Source organism: Astyanax mexicanus, chromosome 4 (assembly GCF_023375975.1).
Source record: "Astyanax mexicanus isolate ESR-SI-001 chromosome 4, AstMex3_surface, whole genome shotgun sequence".
NCBI classification, from domain to species: Eukaryota; Metazoa; Chordata; class Actinopteri; order Characiformes; family Acestrorhamphidae; genus Astyanax; species Astyanax mexicanus.
The window spans coordinates 28172023-28195715 of NC_064411.1; the positions used below are offsets into that span (position 1 = coordinate 28172023).

Sequence of the window (23693 nt, forward strand, 5' to 3'; positions counted from 1 at the left end):
AAGATAGGGCCCTAAACTGTTGCCCACAAAAGTAAGTACACACCTAGGTAAAAATGGACAAACTGGGCTCAAGTATCAATATATTGTGTGGCCACCATTATTGTCCAGCATTATTTTTCACTAGAATCCTCTTCCACTATTCCACAGTGACATCATGAAGCTGGTGGACCTTACACTCTTCCACCTGCTGTTTGATAATACCCCACAGATGCTTAATAGGGTCATCTTTACCTTTAGCTTTAGCAGTTGTCATCTTGGAGGTGTGTTTGATGTTGTTATTATGTCAGAAAACTGCTTTGCAGCTGAATTTCTGGAGGGATCCTGAGGAATCATGCTCTGCTTAAGAATATCACAGTACATGTAGGAGGTCAGCTTCCCAGTAGTGGAAGCAATCATACAGTCTAACACCATCATGCTACCACCACCATGCTTGACTCTAAGCAAGGGAGAGTTATCTTGGTATTCCTCAACAGGGCATGCTGGACACCATCTTAGCCAAATAAGTAAATCTGTAACTTGTCAGACCACAGGGCACGGTTCCAGTAATCCATGCTACTGGACTGCTTGTTTTCAGCAAACTGTTTGCAGGCTTTCTTGTGCGTCAGTTTTAGAAGAGGCTGCCTTCTAACACAGTGCCATGCAGAAAGAGTTGATGCAGTGTGTGGTGTATGGATGACCTCACAATTCTTCAGGCTCTGCAGCAATGCTGGTAGCGCTCGTGTCTATTTTTTAAAGCCAGTCGCTGAATATTATGCTAAGCATGTGTACTCGATCTCTTTACTTTTATGTTCTGAGTGAAACCCATCCTGAAAAACTGCTGTATAACCTTACCCATCGTACTGGGTCTCAGTTTCAGGGTGTTAGCACTCTCCTTAAAGTCTAGATCACTTTTATCTAGACCAAGAATTCTGTTTCTCACATCCTCAGAGAGTTTTCTTGCAATTAAGTGCCACCATGTTGAATATCCACTGTCCAGTTGTCCATTTTCTCTTAGCGGTGTACTCTCTTTCTTGCCAGCGGTTTAGACATTAATAGCTGTGTTGAATTTTGAGTGCACTGCAAATTTACACTGTTATACAAGCTGAACACTGACTACTTTACATTGTGTCAAAGTATCATGTCTTTAGCGATGTCCCATGAAAAATATATAATAAAACAGTATTTATATATTTTAAATATATAATAAAAATATATACAAACATTTGTGGGATGTACTAACTTTTAAGAACAGTTCTGAAAGTATGCAAACATCTACCTGCGTTCAAATATGAAGATATGTTCACTGTAGGTGTTTTTTTCCTTAGTAAAAAAAAGCAGTCTTGAGATCTCCACCAAGATCAAAGTCACCTAGATATTTCTGTACAGTAAATTACTGCATTGTTAAATGGCACACTTTTATGACAGTTATTTTATGAGGTGTAACATAAGGTTTGAAACTCTTATGAGCTTTGACTGTTGGTCAAACACTCAACCTATGAAGCCATTTATGTGAGTAACAGACTACATCAGCTTTAGAAACCAGGTGTTTAAAAAATAAATGTTGTAATTAACTTTGTATTTCTGAATAACGGTACAGTAATTTAAACTTCTACCTGCGACAATACAGAAATTGCCAGCTTGTTACAGCTCCAAGTTAGCAATAGTGGCGGTGGTGTATTTTAAAATGTAATATCAGCTACTGCTGAAATCAAATCATGTTTATGAAACGTCTAGATATTTTGTATAATGATAAATCTTGGTAACATGCTTTGTGTTAGTGGGGAAAATAGAGCAATTTCATTAAGCAAACAAAATAAGTAATAAATTAGTAACAGATTTAAACAGTTCTCAACATTACAATCAGTTGTCAACATTACAGTCTATGTGCTCCAATTATGGAGCTGGAATCATACCTTGACGAAATTAGCTGATGAGTAGTAGGCGAAGGTTGTACAGTTGGATTCAGCTGGGCCAGGACCTGCACTGATAGTCCAATTATAACTTATTTCCTCACCTAGAACACACACACACATATTCTTTAGCATGTAAAACAGGAAGGAAAAGTAGGAAAAATATAAAAAATATGTAAAAAGATGTATATAAAACAGTTTGATTTGATTAAAAAAATGCATAGTATGCAAAATATAACGAACATAGTTCTCGGGTCACAGACAACCCGTTTTACAGAAACTCAATGCAGGGAGGCGCTCTACCACATAACCTTCTATCCCCAAACCCCACCAACAAGCTTCAGCCCTGGCCATATACACACATCATGCATACAGCTCCAAAAAAAATTATGTTGTTCAGAAATCAATGTCTGTTAGAATAACTCAGATTTTTAATAACAGCTTTCATGAGTCTTGGCATGCTCTCCACCAGTCTTTCACACTGCTTTTGGGTGACCTTGTTCCACTCCTAGTGCCAAAATTTAAGTAATATAGCTGTGTACCTGGGGAAACAGGTTTCAGATGAGCCTCACTGGTCTTCACTCCATGAGCATGAACTGAATACCACCTTTGTTTGGCTTTGTTCTTAAATACAACCTGAACCACCTCGCCAACCTCCGCTCTGAGGATGGGACCTGCACAAAAAAATACAGAATATCATGAAACACACGTAGATATAGATATACACTGATTTAGCATAATGTTATGACCAACTCATTACTCATCTATTGTAGTTTTATAATTACAGACTTTAGTTCTGTATCTGTTTCTCTGTATACTTTATTATTCTTCTCCTTTCACCCTGTTCTACAATGATCAGAACACCACAGGAGAGAAAACCACCACAGCTACTACACCTCTGCTGCTTTCCTCCATATACTTTGTACAACAATACAGTATTGACTGAAAGCTCTAAACAGTATGTCCTTTAATATCTGAGAGAATTTAATACCTTAAGACTTTGCCAGCATAACCTGTATTTCACTGTTAATCTGAATAGAACTTATTATTGTGTTACACATTGACAGTGAGCAATGTCAATATGTAACCTCTGATTATTAAATTATTAAATTCTTATAGGAGTGTGCCGACTGACCAATTCTGTAAAAGTGAGCTGGCAGACGTCCACCCATGAATGCATAAGGCACCACAGGATGCAGCAAACGGAGCCCTATTACATGCACATAAATAACAACAGCTATGTTTTCACTTAAGAGATTACAGATCGGAGGTTGCATAGTACCCAGAATCCCTAGATGCTTTTCCTCAGGACTCCTTCTCTTCTTAGTTGTGAAGGTCTTGTCCGTGTACTGGCGAAATACCACCTTCTTGTACACAGGGCCAATTTGATGATCTGATTTTCCAAGGAAAACTTTACCAAGGCTATAAAATAAAATGGAAAGAAAGAGGGAGACCAAACTTGAATTTAGTGTTTAAGAGTCATAATGTCTGTCAAATAATTCTATTAAAACACTTAAATCACACACAATCAAATAACACAAATTGAAATCAATTGTTAAATTAGTTATGAACAAAGTGACATAATGACAGTTACTGGAAATCAAAATCATCATCCCATGGAGGACTGGAACACTAAAAATCCTAGACTATTCAAATTTTATCACAGAAACTCATGATGTTCCAGTAGTGTATCAACCTCACATGACTGTATGCACTCCCAACAATATCTGGGCATGCTTCTGATGAGACAGTCTCCTAATGGTGGATGGTCTCCTAATGAATGTTTTCCCGGTGTTCAGTATCAGGGACTCACTGATACTGATAAAGTGACGGAAACACGAGAGCCAGTCAATGGCATCAATGTCTTCATTGTCTAGTAACGTCATGTACACTCTGGCCACATGAGGCCCAGCATTGTTGCACTAGGAGGAACCCAGGGCCCACTGCACCAGTGTAAGGTCTGACAATGGATACAGCATGAACAGCATTCAGGGTACTGTAGGATAAACCTCCCCAGACCATCACTGTTCCAACAAAAAAAGGTCATGCTGGATGGTGTTGCAGGAAGCATAATGTTCACCACAACATCTCCAGAACCTTTCATGTTTGTCACATGTGCTCAATGTGGACCAGCTTTTATCTGTGAAGACAATCGGCACCAATGAGGCTACTTGAGGATGTTGGGCTCTCATGGAGTTTGTTTCTGACACTTTGATTAAAAGATGCACGCCTTGGGCCCTATTTTAGTGATCTGTAGGCGATCCGTAAACCGTACAGTGTGTGGCTAAATTTAGGGCGTGCCAGTGTGTCTTTGCTATCGTAATGCCTGGAAAAGTACACAAAATGCACAAAAAGCTTGTACTGATTCTGTCTTGGGCGAAACCAAAGATAGCAATGAACATCTAACTGTTGATCGTTGTCTAGGTTGTATTCAGTCAGTGGTGCACCTGTGTTTTCCGTTGCCACAATAGCAATACAGCAGAAATTTACCTGTACACGCTTTACTTCCAGACCACCACAGCCATTGGCATAGACATAATCACAAGCACAATTGCTATTTAAACAGCACACATGTAAGAGGTGAAAATAGATGTTGTTGGGATGTAAGATATCAATAAGCACAGGGTGTAAGGCCTCTTGTGTAATGGCCTGTGTGTCCTGTGAACTTGCAACAGCACACAAGTGAAGTTGAAGACTACACTGTTCAGACTGATATGAATTTGCTCCAGAATTGTAGGTCAGTCCCTAGAGGATCACTTTAAGGTAACCCACAAGAAAGAAATGGAAAGACTAGCAAGGAGCATATTGTCTGATTCAACACTTTTTATATGAAAAATGTGTACTTTTACCTTCAAACAGACGACATAGAGTACCAAAAATAACACAAAGGTTGAACAGGTTAATCAAGCTTAATCAAAGGTGTGAGTCAATGGACAGAACACATGGTGTTGATTTTTTATTTGGGTGTGATTGTATATTTTATTTTTAACTGTTTAACTGTATAATGTGACGTGTATGATATTGATGATACTTGTATTAGAGCCGTTTTGGGGCGCAAGACACATTTCAGAGAATTCTGACAATAAAACCGCATTCTACCTCATTCTCTCTAGAAGTGAGAAGGACATTAGCAGAGGACACTACTAGAGAATAATTATTCAGGAAGGATTAGGTGAGAGTACTCATTTTGGCACCAACTGCTAAAGTATTCTCTTTTAAGCACACCTCATTTATACCATAAATGACTTTGGGTTATACTGTGATGCATTCCCTTAATTTTGAGACGTGCAGTTAATAGAAGCCTAGACAAAGATATATGTATGGGGCTGAGTGTTCTGCACCACAGTTTTTTAAGTAAAAAAAATAATGATTTGGTTCTGTTATATTCACACTGGCACTGGTACAAACCTGTCCTCCTCAGTGGTATTATGTTTCTCCAACTCCCATGTCCTGTTTGGGGCATAGTTCCATTCTACTTCTTCTGCAGCCAGATAGTAAGTCCTGTCAGGCTTAGTGTTTACAGCCTTTGACACTGGACTCGGTGAGCATTGCTTGACTGTGTACTTTTGCCGCATTCCCCCACGGTGGTGATCAGTGGTAAGGCAGCTTAGCTCAAAAACACCTGGAAACAGATGACAAAAGGTTTGCATAACAGGATGTTCCTGCCTTTAACCTCAAGTGTGGGCTGTTATAGCCATGTTTTTGACTGAAAAACACTCACAGTTGAAGCAGTGAGTACATGGGGTGTGCCATACGTATCATACATTTACTCTTTGAAACATAATAAAATATAGATTCAATCTCTAATTATACTATATTAATTATAATGAATACTTATAATGAACTATACTAACTATACTAATAATACTGAATTACTGAAATATAATACTAGCTTATGTGAAACTTTGAATGCTCAGAAGTCAGCATTAGGCTCAGTTTAGTTTTGTGTGTTTCTTGCTATCTGTGGTCAAATAAAGGAGGTTATATATTTGAGTTTCAGTTCTTCTAAATGACTCTCTCTGAGGGACTCTCTTCCTCTCTCTCTGAGGGAGTTCTTCCTTCCACAGTCTGCTTTGTGACTTCATTTCTTTTTAAAGGGGCTTTCACACCTATCCGGTGTGGACCTAAGTTTAATCCAAAAGAACATTCCAGACAGAACTGGTATTCTGCTGAAACTCAACTCCCCTTAGTGTGCAGGCGCATTACACAGAACACAAACGCTTAAACTGAAAGTTAATTTATTTACTTTAACAATAGATTAACCCTTACTTTTTAACAAATTGAATGGAATGAAAATGGAGAATAATCTTTAACCCTCATTGTGCTGCGAAGGGTTAGCACTCGGTTTAAAGAGACTCCGTCCAAATAGCTGATGACAACAAGATGTAATAAATTGATTAAGTCTGCTCAATAAACTGCAATGTGAAACAAAAAATAACCGGATTATATGTAAACCATCTAATGAGGAAAAAATAAAAAGGGCACCTAGTATACAGTACATGGCCCCACCAGTGTGCTAACATTTATGATGCCCCATTTAAGATAAAACAGTATTCATGACTAAGAATAACATGATATTAATAACACAATGGAACTATGAACCTTTAAATTTCTGATTTCACAATACTATTAGTACTTGTCTCAAAATGCATCCACTTTGGGAAAGTTTATCCCAAGATGATTGTTGCAAGGATATTGCAATAATAATTGTTCACTAGGAAAGGCATCTAAGAGAACATTTTACAAATTTCATTTTTCCATCAAAAGCCTACCTTACCTGCCAAAATTTTGACAGCAGGACAATTTTGTTTCTTAGATACACTGTAAAAAAAATGTCCTGTAAAATTACAGTTATTAGCCGGCAGCCATTATTTTTATATTTTTACTGCTATTTACAGAGCATCTCCTGTTTATTGAATTCCAGTTACCTTTCCAATTAGTGTCTGGCGTAATGGGCATGTTCACCCACCACGAATTCACCATCAGTCTTGCCTACCAGGACTACCTTCCCTAGGGTATTCAGATAATACAATTTTTCATAGTCACTCAATATGTCTAACCATTAGTTATTAAAGGAAGATTTGCATTTGTTTTTGTTTCTAAAAAAAACTACTTAAGATATTACATGAACAAAATTAATCCAGCACAGAGTTACTACTCTGTGTTACAACTGGCAGTTTCTAGCCAGCATGTCCCACTTTGCAGTAAAGAAAATGGCAAGGGATTAAAATAGGCAGAGACACTTACCATCATTGTTGGGAATCATCGAAACAGTGACACTGGTGTGAGGGAGCAGACTTAGTGTGTCACGAGTGGTGCCATCACGCTGAAATGTATTGCCCTGGAAATGGACCCCATGGAGATCCACCTCAGTGCCCAAGCCTAGCGTATGCCACACGACATGGTCCCCCTCGCACAGATCCAGTCCATGAAGATTCCCATACATTAAACCATTCACCGCTAAGATACACACACACACAGATACACACACACAGATACACACACACATACAGGATGAACAGAAGTAGATCAAAGACAGTTCAAAAATACAAAAATAATGCTGTACAAAATGTTGTGCAAAACAAAGTGAGGAATTAGGCACAAAAGTACACAAGTAAACATAAGCATCAACTTCTTACAGTGCATTTTATTACTCTCCATAAATCCTTCGTCTTCTGGGTCTGTCTTATTGCTCCCAAATCGTGCAATGTTATCATGTAAATACCAACTTTCATTCTCATCAAACACTGTGAAGAGCAGGAAAAACTCCTTTTGCACCTCAGATCCTAGATGCTAGAGACACAAACACACACAAATATGCACATGTAACTTTTGTGTAGCAAGGTCATATTACATAAATTAAAGAAATACATTCGAGTTGTTTAGCCTAATTAAGTGAGCTACACTGCACTGCTACAAATAATGTAGGGACACAAAGTCAATTAAACTTAAGGTATATCAATTTGCACAGTTAGGGACCATAAGTGATTGCGCTGCTTTGGTGCAAGTCAGAGGCAAAAAGGCAACAGCAAGAAATCCCACAAAAACAGAATGATTTTGCAGGTGGTGCCACAGACAAATACGCTCTCCTTTGTGATGGAAATGTATGTATTTAAGGTGATTCATAATCAACAAGGAGGGTAAATTATTCCTTAATCATGTATGTAAGTGGGACTGGAGATACGTGACAAGCTGCAGAGATTAGAATGTGCGTACGTGGCTCACATGGGCGTGTGGGACAGGTGACCACACGAACACATCCCTCAGGCATCAACCATAAAACATACGTGGCACAAGTTACTGACCAGTGCACTATCTGTTCTGGAAGGTTCTGGAAGCTACGTGTCACTAAAGTGTAAGCTTCACCCTCACCCCAGGCTGTAGGAATGCACAGGACCGGACCAGTCGAGACCGGACAGGTGATGTGCAAGGATACGTGGACTTTCATTACCATATAAGGCAATAGCCTGAGGGGGAATAAATGGATACAAATACTATTATTCTGTATTCTGTCTTTTCTCCAATTAAATAATTGCTACTCACTCAGCTTGATCCAGACTTTTGTTCTGTCAGTAATTTTATTTTCCCCACCACACCTTATTCTTCTGGAATTTACCACAACACCTGGCAAAGCAACTCACTGAACTCATAACTAATATTTTACAAACCAATATTAATATGAGGTTTAAAGAGACTCCGTCCATGTAGCTGATGACAACAGGATGTAATAGATTTATTTAGTCAGCTCACTAAACTGCAATGTGAAACCAAAACTAACTGGATTAAATGTATACAATGTAACAAAGAAAAAATAAAAAGGGCACCTCGTACACAGTACAGGGCCCCGAAATCTTGCCTTATATGCCCCATATAAGGTAAAACAGTCTTCATGATTAAGAGTAACATGATATTAATAGGCTATTTCTAGGAAACACATTGTAACTATGAAGCTTCCATTTTTTTTATTTACAATACTATTAGTACTTGCTTCAAAATGCAACCACTTTGGGAAAATCCACCCAAAGATGGGTATTGCAAGAACACTGCAATGTGTTTTTTCACTAGAAAGGGCATATGAGAGAACACTTTACAAGTTATTTTTTCCTTCAGAAGAGTACCTAACCTGCCAACATTTTAACACCAGGACAATTGTATTTCTTAGCTACACTGTAAAGAATTGTCCTTTAAAATTCATCTCTAGTCCTTGTCATTACCAGTAGCATGAGGCAGTACTTGCAGCCCTTTCAGGTTGCACAAATGGTCCAGCTCTTACCAGCACAGTCTCAAAAGCATGGAGGAGATACCAGGACACTGGCCATTATATAAGGAGAGCAGAACCTTTTACTTTCTACCACTTTGTGATGGGAGGAACGGGAGGAGCAATGCCTCAAAATCCTAAAAAGTGACCTCTAGTGAGTTACTAGTGTGTCATTAACAGAAAAGTGAATAAGGTTATAATTTGCATATTTTACACTGCTTTACATTATGAATTGATTTGATGATTTTGGTTTCCAACAACTGTTATTCTGGGTAAATTTAAGCATATATACATTTATACATCTATACATTTAAGCAAAGGACATGTTTAATGTGAGGTACTCACTTGTGTTGTCAGCTATTTAGACCTTAAAGGTTATGTTAAGGGGTAATGTTGTTTACCTGTCGACCACTTTCATCCAGAACTCCTTTCTTGCACACCTGTATAGGTCCCACCAGACCAGAGCTGGTATCACGGACAAGATCTGTAGCAGAGTAATACAGATATGACAAGCAGGGCGGGTCACTAGGGGACGGACCCTCCATCACACGCCAGCGATAGGTGAACGTCTGACCTGGAGCCACGCTGGCTCCTCTCTTCTGAGAACCTGAAGAGAACAAAGGCAGAGCTTTTTAATCTACTGTAGGGTTTCATATAATATCATAATATATCAGGGTTCTTGCACCATTTTAAATGTCAAATTTAATGCTTTTTAATCATTTATAAGACCTCAATAAATATATTTGAAGACCTAAAAATGTAGTCATAATTTCTTTGATAGAAAATAATTTATTAGTTCTCTCCTTGGTAATGTAACTAACTAGTCGCTAAAATTAGTATGTTAGCTAACTCAATGCTAACGTTAGTATGTTAGCTAATTCTCCACTATTGTTAGTAAGCTAGCTAACTTACTACTAACTTTAGTATGTTAGCTAACTCGCCGCTAATGTTAGTATGTTAGCTAACTTGACGCTAATGTTAGTATGTTAGGTAGCTTGCCGCTAACATTAGTATGTTAGCTAACTCACTGCTAACGTCAGTATGTTAGCTAACTTGCCGCTAATGTTAGTATGTTAGCCAACTTGATGCTAATGTTAGTATGTTAGCTACCTTGCCGCTAACATCAGTATGTTAGCTGACTCGCCACTAATGTTAGTATGTTAGCTAACTTGATGCTCATGTTAGTTTGTTAGCTAGCTTGCCACTAACATTAGTATGTTAGATAACTCACTGCTAATGTCAGTATGTTAGCTAACTTGCCGCTAAGGTTAGTAAGGCTAGATCCCTGATAATATTAGTATGTTAGCTAGCTTGCTGCTAAGGTTAGTATGTTAGCTAGCTTGCTGCTAAAATTAGTATGTTAGCTAGCATGCTGCTAAAATTAGTATGTTAGCTAGCTTGCTGCTAACATTAGTATGTATATACAGCCACCATTTTGAGAACCAATTCAGCGACTGAATAGCTAGCTAGTTAATTATCACTAACTCACCGATAACGTTAGTAAGTTAGCTAACTTTCTGCTAAGGTTAGTATGTTAGCTAGCTTGCTGCTAAAATTAGTATGTTAGCTAGCTTGCTGCTAAAATTAGTTTGAATATACAGCCACCATTTTGAGAACCAATTCAGCGACTGAATAGCTAGCTAGTTAATTATCACTAACACAGCCTGTGTTTAGTTCTGAATTGAAAGCTTAGCTTGTGCAGTAAGAATCCTTTCTAGGCGATTAGCTTAGCATAACTAAGCATAACAAATTAGCTCTTAATTCCCCAGTAGGAAGCTTATCCATTAAAACTTTCAACTTTCGGTTGTCGAGTCCCGTGGTGTTTTGGGGGATTTTCTTTGAGGGTGCTCTCCTTGGTTGGCTAGAATGTCTTCTAGATGGTTAAAACTTTCATTTTCAGCTTTTAATCCCAAATAATTTTGTTTTTTAAGGCTGTGTGGTTTGCAGTTCATTTTGCTAAACCTGTAAGTAAACCACCTGTTGTAAACATAGAAAATAAACAGCTTTATGGCTAGCTGCCTTAATAAAAGCATATATGCAGATTTTCTAATGATAGAACGATTGGTATTCAATAGAGCCCAAATTGGTAGCTGGGTAGCTAAGCTAAAAAAAAAACATATGACAGGCTTTTTAAATCAAAGCTAATACGCTATTTGTGAGTTTTTTGTGCAATTTCTTTACTGGTGAAATAGTTCTTTTTGTCTGTGTTGCCGTGTCAGTAAGCTCAGATTGTATAAATCATGAAAAATACATAAAAACATTAAACTAAACTGCAGTAGCATAAATCGTTTAGTTGAACTCGACACACCGTGATGAAGACATGGTTAGCGGCCAATCAATCTGATCTATTCTGTATGATCCCTTAAGGTGTCTACAAACCTACAAACACAAGATATTTTGTTGAGGTACCAGTGTCTTGCTATCACTCTTGGAACTAAGTATTGCGGGTTTTACAAACAAACTACAGCAGAATGTCATAGCATCTGCAATATGCACTGAAGTGCAAATGGGCCATGCATCAAGATAACACCATAAGCAAACGAAGGTCTACAAATAAAAAGTTAAAAGAGAGATTCGGCATTTTGAAAAGGCCAAGTCGAACTCTGAAATTCATTCAATAAAAAAGACAGACATAACGGCCGCAAACTTGTAAATGGGTCAAAATGCTTCCAACTCCAAAACATCTGAATTATGTTACGTGCTGCTTAAGGAGGTGTTACTTCTTATTGCATTCAAGAATTCAGATACTTTTCGATATTTTATGTTAGTACTCAAAATAACAGAATATATTTTGATTCATATGTTAATTCTGTTCCCATTTTAAAAATGTATGTTAATGAAGCTATAAAAACAGTAAACTTAGGTAGTTTAAAGTACCAATCAAATGTTTGGACAGACACACATTTTCATTCAATGTTTTTCTACATTTCTTCATTTACTTTATGTTATACATTGAAGATTAATATTAAAGACATGAAATCAATTAAGGGACACATATGGAATTACGTAGTAAAGACAAACAAAGGCTCCACAATCCGCTGACATACGTAAACCTAATCAACTGAGATGGTGAACTGTGATGAGCTGGAGCTTCACAGCGTGAAGGAAAAGCAGCAACTAGTTCAGAACCTCCAGGAACTGAACTCTTTTAAGAGTATGAGAAAACTATTCCATATTCCACATTCTCCCTCATGAAGACTCTTTAAGATCTGTACACTCTTGGAGATTAAAATACCAAGAGTGTACAGATCTGTCCTCAAAGATAAATGTGCTAAGAATCTAAAATATAAAACATATTCTGTTTTGTTAAAAACTTTTTGTTTAGAGAATAATTCTTTTAATTTAATATAGTCTTCAATATTAAATTTACAATCTAAAAAATCATTAAAAAAAAGAAGAAAACATAAGAAGAGGTGTGTCCAAACTTTTGGCTGGGTCTGTACATGTGTGTGTGTGTGTGTGTCTATATCTCACCATCCTGATACATGGCTCCTTCATAAGCTTTATCATAGTGTAGACCATGAGGCTGCATACTGTAATTACGCTTAGCTTTGTTCTTAAATGTTACCACTATGACATCTCCAGTTTCTGCCCTGATGACTGGACCTGTGGAAGGTAGAAAAGATGCAACTGTTAAAAGGCCAGTATAAAAACATACACACAGACAAGAGATATCTTCATCTGCGCTACTGTGCCCTATTCTTGCAATCTTTAGATGAACCATGAACCACCCAGCTTGATTTAGGGTGTGTCAGTATGTCTTTGCTAGCTCTAAACATACAAAAGGGATATACTAATTCTCTTAATTAACGACAGGTGTGTTTTGGGCATAATATAAAATAATCCAATCACTGTGTCTTTTGCTATTTCCTTTAAGAACCAGGTATGATCTGACTTTCGCGGATTGGTATTTTAATGGTACAGTGCTTCTGTGCTTCTCTCAGCAAAGAAAACTGACCGGCACATTCACATTGTGAAGGTGCGCGATCAGCTAATTTACAGGAACAGCAATGTTGCTTTATTTTGTATTCTGTTAATTATTGAAGTAAAGTTGGGTTTGTACCCTGCTGTATGTCCTTGTGTGTGTGTATGTGTAATGAGCAGGGGTGTACGCACGTTGAGTGCGCCCATTGCACCTGGTTGCCAAGATAGCAATAAACATCTGACGCTTGACTATTGTCAGGGCTCAAATCAGTCAGTGCTGCACCTGTGTTTTTCGTTGCCAAGATAGCAATACACAAGAAATTTTCCTAAACACACCTCATTTCCAGACTACTATGCTCATCGGTATATATATTCACAAACACTGTTGCTATTTAAACAGAGCAGACGGAAGGCATGGAAATAGACTATAGACCACTGAAGTGCGTCATTCTGTAGTCCTCTGTAGCAGGGCTCCAGACAAAAAAAATGTTTAAGGAGCCAGTGGCTCCTACAATAAATAATTTGGGCGCCAATATTTTTTTCCAAGTGCCAAACAATAATGCCAATAAAGTCTTTACTGCAGAAGGTGCACATGTGTTTATGGTACACCCCAACTCCACACCCATTGCTTTCAGCTTAGGCTTGCTTTTGGGGCTAATTGGAAGGGATTTTTGAGTGTTCAGGATTGCCAGTTCCAGTCTTTGAGGCAAACAATGAAATGAGAGAATATGTTTTCCTATCTCACTTCTAAAGAGTGCCCCTTGTTCTGTCGAGTTGTGCTACCTTGTCAAACCGTGCTACCCTAGTGTATATTTAACGATAAAAACTCAAAAGAAGCTCAATGTTAGAGCATGTTTGCAGTAGAGGACCCCAGTAGATGTAGTGTTAGTATATTTTTATAACATAAATCACTGTATCATGGTAAATTTAAGGCAATGAGAGTTCGTTACAAACTGCTTTTGCTTTTTTGTATTTAAATTATAATTAATAAATTATTGTATTTTTTATTATTATTATTATAAATTTGTATTTACACTTTTGTGCAATGACAGTGAGTCCAGGTTGTTTTATGCACAAAAAAATAGATTTGTTATAAAAAAACACGAGAAATTATGAAAACGTGTAGGTTTGCACTTGCGCAGTGCCTTAGGAAGCACGTATTGATGGGTAGCATAACTTGACAAAACACCGGTACACCGGTAGACCACCAGAAACGTGTCTTCAATAAGCGATTACGTAAAACTGCCGGGCACATCAGTCCCACAGTCAGTGATTACAGAGATATACTTAGCTTTCTGGGCTTCTGTCACGATCTGCGCTTTGACGTTGTCTGCTATAACGTTACATCCTACAAACTCGGCACAAGCTGAGTCATTATCATACGTTTTCGACACATCCAGTCCATTTTTTTTATTATTAACAAGACGGGGTAGTTTCTCACGTGCATGTAGGCTCTATTAAATTTCATTTTTCAGTTTTATCACATGCGCGAGCTAAGGGAGGTTTTGTCGGAGCACACTAAAAAACAGTCGCGTGCATTTTTATGCTTTCGACTCTCTCCGTGTTTTTTCTTTTTTTTAAACGATGCGTTCCTGGTTAAAAATCCGTGTTTCCAGCGATATCTTTGCTTACTTTCGAACTGAATTCGCAGTACATTGTCTGCTTTATGTTGTCATACCTGAGCCACGCAAACTCCTGCAGCCAAGAAGTTTTGAAATGTCTGTGTGTACTTTTCTTGGATGTTCATCTTCGTCTGCATTTTCCAGTGCAAACTGCGCGCCAATGGATAAAAGCTCAGCTTAGCTACGCTGCTGTGGTAGTTACGTTTTAGGTAAAGCAAGGCTTTTTTTGAGGTAGGCAAAAACGTCCATATGATTGGGCGCCGTAGTATAGTTACGCCGATAAACACAACCAAAAAAAAGCAATAAACAAATAAATAAATAAACGCAAAAACCCCTACTTTGCCACCTGTCGCCACTGGCGACTTAATTAATTTTATAAATAGCAAAAAAATATTTTTGGTCGCATTTGCGACCATTTTAGTCGCAGTCTGGAGCCCTGCTGTAGGCTTCCATGTCTAAGCGTTTTTTCCCACGAGGAAAATTAATAGGCTTTTAAAAACTGGCCTCTATCACATTCTGTGGTAAATAAATATGTTCAGACCCCAATACGTTTTATTCTGTGCACATTTACCTCCTAAAAAACACTGGATCCTCCGAATTACAAGATTGTTTAAGTCGTAATGAGAAAAATGCTAGCTTTAAGCTACAGTTGAGAGAACGTTAAAAAAAAACACATTAAGCCTTTTTACATTAAGTATTTTAGACTCTATGGTTAGCTGGGCTAGCTTGCTACTTTTCCTGCTGTATCACTCAGCTCGCCTTAGCGACAGTTGATTAGTTAGTTGTTAGTTGATTATTTGGGTCAGATGTGCTGTAATTAGTATAAACCACTGACCGCAATTAAATCCTAATCCCGCGTGGAAGAGCTGCTCCTGAACTGAGAACCTCCCTTATTATCTGCCTTTTAAAACTCGAACACAGACTACACTGCTCAACATCACCAGACTGAAAGTGTTTTCATCTGTTTAAATACTTTAATGATCCTCTGTGAAAAAGAAGAATAATTCAAAACGTGACCTGGCCAGAGTTCGCTGGTGTAGTGCAGAATCGAGTCCGCTGCCATTTCCTGCCACTGTGCGGCATATAGGCATAAATAACATGGCTCCGACTACAAAATGACAACATGATTCAGTGGTCTATTTGGAGACAGCAGGATAGCTGCTCTTTGATTGACTGTGTCTGGCCAAACCAGGAGGTCCAAAAGTTTCTATAATTAGAACTTTATATCATATGACCCTACGCATCTGCTGGCTTGGACTCCATTCATTGCCACTTATAGTTGTGTACTCGTGCTGTTTGAAGGGCAGGGGCAAATAATTTAAAAGGTCACCTACTGTACAACAAAAGGCCTGTACATTTAAAAGGGGGTGTGTCTAAAACAGGAAAAAACCTACATGGATGGAATAGGTTTATAATATATAATATATAATATAATGGACACTTCATAATATTTTTTCACCTGTAGAAAATAATTAAAATTTTCAATATTAACATTTTAATATAACATTATAGTTATTATGGCTTTAAAAAAATGTGTTTTAGGGAAGCTTTGGCAAGCTTTTGTCATTAATGGTATTTTTTCCCCTTACATTACTTTTAGTTTTGTACTTTAAGTTGTTTTGAAACCAATACTTTTGCTTGAGTATTATTGAGTTGATACTTCAACTTCTTCAGAAGTATTTTAAACCCTAGTATCTATACTTCTACCTGAGTAATGAATGGAAATTCTTTTGACACTTATACAAATTTCTTGATCTAGAGGGCACATTATTCTATACAGCAAGACAGGGCAACCTCACAGGCATAAGATTACTTCTAACCTTATGAGAAGGCCAGCCAATAGGGTGCTTTGTCTTTTTTTGCCATGCTAGTGTGCACATCAGTGACCTTTTTTCCACCGTGATGTTGCCAAAGTACAAAGTACTTCTGCAAAATAAACTAACAGCATCAGATTGAGAAATCTCAGAAAAACAAACTAACCAGATATAGGGAAGTTTCTTAAACAAAGAGACAATGGTGATACTGTTCCTCAGCAAGAGCCAAAAAATCATTGGTAAGAACAACCCTAACATCAAACACTTTACATACGGATCTGAGCGCTGAGAGAGCTGATGATGCTGACCATAAAAATCAACAGAAACCTATACTATATACTGTATAAGCTATTGCTCAGGTTTTGATCAGATTTTTAGTGTTTTTTTATGTGGGCCATTATGGGTTTCAGTGTCTTTCTGCAATGGGAATAAGGCATTAAACATACATCAAAAACAATATACTTCCAAATAACAACCAATAAAATACAAAATAGAAAAATGGAAAGATTGCTGTTACTCTGTATACCCAGACACCTTACCCAAAATGCCGAGGTGTTGTTCTGAACCATGTGGCAGCATTTTAGTTGTAAACGTGTCATCAGCGTACAGAACGTATCTGGCCTTCAAATACTTTCCACCCAGCTTTCCCCCTTCTTTTGTGAAGAATTCTTCGGAGTCACTGCAAAAAGAAGGGTGAAAGGGAGTTTTTGCAACATCAAACCAAACTTATTCATATTGCCCTTATGTTATGTATAATTGATGTTGTTACAAAGCAGATTTACAGGAATAAACACAGTTAAGGGATTAAAAGATGAACTGATCTCCAAAGGACAATGTAACTACGAAAAGGTTTTTTTATGCTTTACCTTATTTTTCAGATAAGTTTAGAGTAAAAAAATGTAAAAGAGCCTTAAAATAAAAAAAGTTCCTGAGCAACAACCTTGTGAGCATGTTCTCTCTGCTTATTGGTCAGAGCTGTTTGAGGTGTGGTTAACAATATATATAAATAATAATAATATATAAATACAGTAAGAATGTCCTGTGTTCAGGACTAGCACATATTTTAGTGTAATTTAGCATGGAGTAGCAGCAGAGGTGGCATTATTTAAAGCTGTAGTAATTTTCTGGGTAATAAATCTGGTGAAACTGCACCTGAACAGCTGTTTAACTAAAACATGAGTAGCATTATACAGTTGGGTCAGATAAAGATCAGATCACGTTCTCATTACAAACAAACAGTTGGTTAAGGACCAGCAGGTCTCAATGCGATTATTTTGGTCCACACCTGAGTGTGATTACTGTTTTCGCACTAACTGAAACTAACAGCACTAAGAGCGCAAACAAACCAGAGTCCATTTTAACCTGACTAACTAGTGCTGGTGTAAAAACACCCTTTGTAAACAACATTTACAAAGGTATGGGAGTGGATGAACTGGTATTTTTGGCCATAACAAATAACGATATATTTGCTAAACAATCTTAGAACAGAACTTCATGAAATATCTAATTTAAAAGATTTAAAAGAAACAGTACAAGCAAGAAAGCAGAACTTGAAGGCATTTTTGTGTAAGAATGGAGGAAATCTTATAAACAAGAAGTAAAAGAGTCCCAGCTGGCTATAAAAAGCATTTAGATGTACGAGCTAAATATCTACAGTGGCATGCAAAAGTTTGGGCAACCCAAATTTAAGCAAGTTGAAGGTTCAGAAAAGAATCAGATTAATCACAGTGATTAATCACACTTTTCTCTTTCTTAGGACTGAAGATTTTAATAATGGATATTTAAATATCAATAAAATATGAGTTTAAATATTTACCAATCACAACAATGATCTGTGAATAATCTGGATTAAAATCATGATCAATAATCTAAATGAGTAAAAGTTTAACACAGAGCTTTAGCATCAAACAGGAGGAAGCTTTAATGTAAGAAAAAACACTAGTGTAGATTCATGTTCCAATTTGGAAAACATGCCAGCAGCTGTGTGTGTGTGTGTGTGTGTGTGTGTGTGTGTGTGTGTGCAAAAATGAGAGAAATATTTGATTTCAGTGTAAATGTAACTTTGTAAAAATAAAGAGTTACAGGTGGGAGTTGGGGCCAAACCTAATAAAGTGATTAACTTGCATAAAAAACTAACACAATAAAGTTTCAGATTAAGCATTTGTTAGGGCTGCATGATATATTGTTTAAGCATCGTCATCATGATGTGCGCATGTGCAATAGTCATATCGCAGGATGTGCAATGTCACTTAAGGCAATGAAACACGTCATGTATCAATGTTTTGATTCTTGACACAAGAAGTAGATACACAGCGCTGTCTCTGTGTCTGTGTAAGTGACCGGCTGCTGCTGCCTGAGAAGCGCGAGGTGGAGGGGGAGCGCAAGTGGTGGCAGGAGTAAACACGAGGTAACCGCATGGCCTCCATCCACATGGTTGGGCATGTGCTTGTAAACGCACGTGTCGAAAGCTGTGCACCTCAGTCCAGCACAGTTTTGCAGCGCAGATATTTCCAATTTACGCTTTTAATCCCAGAAAACACTCTTATTTACCTTTTAGAAAGCCATGTTAAATGCCTGATTGAAATGCCGATTACTGTTGTTTTGCTGCTTTCCACAGGTTTTGAGTGCTTGCCACTGACTCAGCTCTTGATCGGTCCGGACGCGAGTGGGGTAGGGCAGGTGACATCAAGGGCCCTGCATTGTTTACTATCGCGATATATGTTGTCAAAAAAAGAACATGTGCAATGTAATTTTTTTTTATATTGTGCAGCCCTACCGTATGTGATGATAGTATGTCATGATATTCAGTCATTCAGTCAAACATGTGTGCACTAAACAAGACAACTGTGTGATAAACTGTCAGGTTTATTAAGTGTAAGATAATAAATCTGCATGTGTATATTAACCTGTGTGTTGTATTCAGTGCTTGATCGTTATTGAATGCGTCTTTTCCAGTAGGGGCATAGTCCCACATCTGCTCCTCCGCAGCGATGTGGTAATGCCTCTCGTGGCCAGAGGACACTGTGGTTGAGGACAGATTCTGGCAATGGGAAACCTGATAGAAGGCCTGCATACCTGCTGCTCATCATGGAGGTTGTAAAGGGAACAAAAACAACAAAACAAAAAATGATAGGAAACGGTGTTACATTAAACAAAACATTAAACACACACAGCCTGTATACTGCCTACAGAGTGTTACTGTATAGAATAGAATAGAACACTCTGGAGCTGATAAACATAAACCATCACATACAATGCAAGGTGTGGGCTAGAGAGGTATAACGGTGTACAGCTGTGGAGCAGTGGAACTGTTTTCTCTGAAATTATGGTGCTCCACCCAGGACTTTTTGGATACTCAGGTTGGGCATAAGACGGGTTGGTGATCATCCAACACCGTGACCTCAATAATGCTCATGTCACTGACTGCAAACAAATACTCACAGTAATCTTTTAAAAATGTAACAGAAAGCATTCTCTAGACAGAAGAAACAGGTACAAGCAAAAGTAGGATAAACCTCTTTAATATCTTTAGGATCTTTTGGATCTCAGGAGACGAGAATGAGACAAAAACTTACCTTGTAACGGATGTCAAACTATTGTTTCTGTGATTATGAATTATATTCGATTTATCACATGTAGTAAAACACTGAACAGTATGCAAGGGTTGCAGCTCACACGAGTCTCTTCACACCTTAGAACTATTGTAAGAATCCCCCCTGTGAGTGTTTTGTATTCATCTGATAATCCCCTTTAAGGGTTCTATACAGACCTGGCAACCTATGACCGAATCTCAATACATTGCCTCTGCATGTGTCTGCAATTCTGCGTTGCACTGCAGTTTAAATCGTAAAGTAGGGAATGTGTGGGTGAGATCGCCGGACCAAAGAACAACGTGTTTGTGTGGGAGTAAGCAGACCAGCGATGCTGTTTGGCAACCCGTGCATAAGTCTCAAAAGACACATTTAAAACCTGATAAGAATTATTGTGCCAATTTAATCTTGTGCAAGATCTCAAAACACCCCTAATGAGCAGGTGTCCTAATACTTTTTTACTGTATAGACATCATGGTTTGGCGCACCCAAACACACAGGATATTGGAGGTAAATACCATAATTTCCATAAATTCAAAATCACGCAATCAATCACTCATCAATCACTTTCACTGCTGCATGCAGAGTACACACACACACACACACACCTACCTCTTGTGTGATCATTGACCTGGCAACTAAGCATCCACTTCCCAGGTGTCTTGGGAACCATTTCTGCAGTGACAAAACTAGCAGGAAAAAGGCTCAGGACATCACTACGATGACCACGATCGAGTAGGGTGTGGCCGTGGAAGTGGACAGAGTGGATGTCAACTTCACTTCCAATTCCAAAAAGATGCCAAGACACAGGTTTTCCGATGCATACAGACAATGTAGGCAGGTTACCATATACATATCCATTTATTGCTGGAAGAGAATACAGAAAATTAGCGAAACTCTATTGTGAAGTCAAAAAAAGGAAGGACGCATAGTACACACTAAAAATGCCAATACATTTATCTATCTAAACTATGTTCTGCATTATTATGGTTAACTCCAAGAGCACTTCAGTGCACTCTGTTTTACCGATTTCCTACAAATTTCTTACAAAAATATCATTAATATATGGGATTGCGTGTGTGAAATGGCTACAGACGAATTTCCAAACACTGGATAGATTTTTCTTACACGGGTTGCCAGATTGACACCTAGTGGAAAGTGACATGAGCCTTACTCTGTAGCTGATCAGTGAACATATACGTTTCAATGTCCAAAATGCCCATCTCTACTATGCTTATGGTGGTAATAAAATGACCCAGCTACCTTACTAAAACTCAGTGATTACCTGTTCAGCAGAAAAATAGCCAGCTCACGCGTTTTCATGGTTTCAGCACACTGTTTGCGTTCTGCTGTCTATACCAGGAAACCCTGATTGTGGAAATGGGACTGGAGGAATTGCGGTGGGCAGAATCAGAAGCTACATCCCACACAGATTTCCATGCGTACTACACAGTTCACATAAAAAAAATACTGACTGAAGCTCTGTTGACAAGAACTGCCAGTACCTAAACTCAGCATGTTTCCTTAACATCTGAAGATAAATCCCGATCATGTTATTTGTTACTACAGAACATAAAATCCTTAATGCATCTTTAAGATTACATATATTTATTGTGCTTGATTGTTTATTCAATAACATAAGTATCACAACAGGTTTGCTAAAAAAACATACCATAAAAACGTCTTTGCAACCACCATGCAAACCCGCAGCAATCACTCATTATCATCATAGCAACTATTGAGCAACCCCATCAGGAATACCTTAGCAAATGGCACCTACAACACTACAGCAACCACTTGGAGACACCTTAGCAACAATCTAATGCACACACATGCCTTCTTCATTTCTTTTAGGAAATTAACATTACTAGTTTTTATTAATATTAATAATAATAATAATAATAATAATACAGTTATTGAATTAATAAAATAACTAAAGCTTACAGTGCATGAGGTTGGATTCATGGAAATCATCTTCTTCCAGAAATGCTCTTTCAGTGGCATTGCAGGATTTGTTGATGTTGTCATCAAGATACCAACTGAGATTTTCATCCACCACGCTAAACATCAGAAAGAACTCTTGATCTACATCAGAACGTTTTAGTCCAGAGCTGTCTAGAGTGCCTAAAAACAAAAATACATCATGCTGATTACGATATTGAATATATATATCTGATGGCATGTGCCTGTGTGCAAGTGTGAAACTGAGGGAAATCAGGGGTACCCTCATTAATTCCCAATAAAAGCCATGAAAAGAACAGTAACCTTGTACTGTTCTGTTGTGTAAAGAAAACAAATGTAAAAAAAAAAATAGCCAGAGTTTTTTCAAAAATGGAGATATGGGAGTCTAGGATCCCACTGAATAGGGATGGGCGATATGGCCAAAAAATAGTTTCACAATGTTTCAAGGTATTTTTGTGACAACGATATTCTTGGCAATATGACAAAATCTGAAAGTTTTATTTTAAATATTTAAATATTTTTAAGATACTATTGAACACAATATAAGATAAGATAAGATAAGACCATCCTTTATTAATCCCACAATGGGGAAATGCAATGTTACAGCAGCTCAGAGGAAAGGACAGAGAAACAGGTCAGGAAAATATATAAATATATAAACAAATAATAATAAAACTATATATCCAAAAAATTACAGGAAATACATGACACGCATAATTGCAATTTTCATGATGTCATGATACTAAGAATGAAATTCATATATCCAGGACTGTAGATAATTAAATGATAATGATAGATATTATTAGATATTATTTAACTTATTAAATTTTCTACCCTGATGGTCCATAAGGTCCATATGACCACGATTTTTCAGCGTATCTTTGCGATTACAATAATCAAAAGCTTTAGCGATATTATTGCGTATCATACAATATGGCACAGCCCTACCAGGGATATGTTGTTTGTGTGCAAACAAGAGTGAGTCTGGGAGTTACCCTTCTTGCAGGTGAGCAGTACACCAACGAGTCCAGCTGCGATGTCTTTAGGCGCATCCACATGTGAGTGATAGATCCAGGTAAGGCAGGTGGAGTCAGATTCCATAGGGGCAAACTCCTCTTTCACCTTCCATTTGTACGTGTAGCTCTGACCTGGAGCCACAGCATCATCAGCTTTGTTCTGACCAGATGTGCCATCTGGATACAGTGCGCCTAGAAAACACAGTAATAACCAGTAGCAAATTTCATTAGCAGTTATCTATCATTACATTTTAAAACATTTTAAAGGAGAACTCTGATGTAAAATGGACTATTGGTATAGTAAAAGATCCCTTTCAGACAGCTTCCTCTTACAGCGTCCACAGTTAATCCTGTTGGATGTGGTTGGTCCTTCTTGGTGGTATGCTGACATTACCCTGGATACCGTGGCACTTGATGCATCACAAAGACTTGCTGTCTTGTTCACAGATGCGCCAGCAAGACGTGCACCAACAATTTTTCCTCTTTTGAACTCTTAAATGTCACCCATAATGTTGTGTGCATTGCAATATTTTGAGCAGAACTGTGCTCTTACCCTGCTAATTGAACCTTCACACTCTGCTCTGATTCTGTGTGCTCCAGACCAAGACAAAGACCAAA

At 37.9% G+C, this 23693-nt stretch overlaps 1 protein-coding gene across 1 annotated transcript in view; it reads right to left on the reverse strand.

Annotated features, from left to right (window-relative positions):
- The window catches only part of hephl1a (hephaestin-like 1a), a 36384-nt gene that overhangs the window by 7212 nt on the left and 5479 nt on the right, over positions 1 to 23693 (reverse strand). The window contains exons 3-15 of the mRNA XM_049476810.1: positions 23055 to 23267; positions 22042 to 22221; positions 20710 to 20964; positions 19414 to 19585; positions 17047 to 17186; positions 12622 to 12753; positions 9549 to 9754; positions 7529 to 7682; positions 7137 to 7349; positions 5298 to 5511; positions 3172 to 3311; positions 2432 to 2563; positions 1893 to 1993 (exon numbers count right to left, since the gene is read on the reverse strand). Coding sequence (XP_049332767.1) covers positions 1893 to 1993; positions 2432 to 2563; positions 3172 to 3311; positions 5298 to 5511; positions 7137 to 7349; positions 7529 to 7682; positions 9549 to 9754; positions 12622 to 12753; positions 17047 to 17186; positions 19414 to 19585; positions 20710 to 20964; positions 22042 to 22221; positions 23055 to 23267 — 2252 coding nt within the window. The remainder of the gene's footprint in view (positions 1 to 1892; positions 1994 to 2431; positions 2564 to 3171; positions 3312 to 5297; positions 5512 to 7136; positions 7350 to 7528; positions 7683 to 9548; positions 9755 to 12621; positions 12754 to 17046; positions 17187 to 19413; positions 19586 to 20709; positions 20965 to 22041; positions 22222 to 23054; positions 23268 to 23693) is intronic.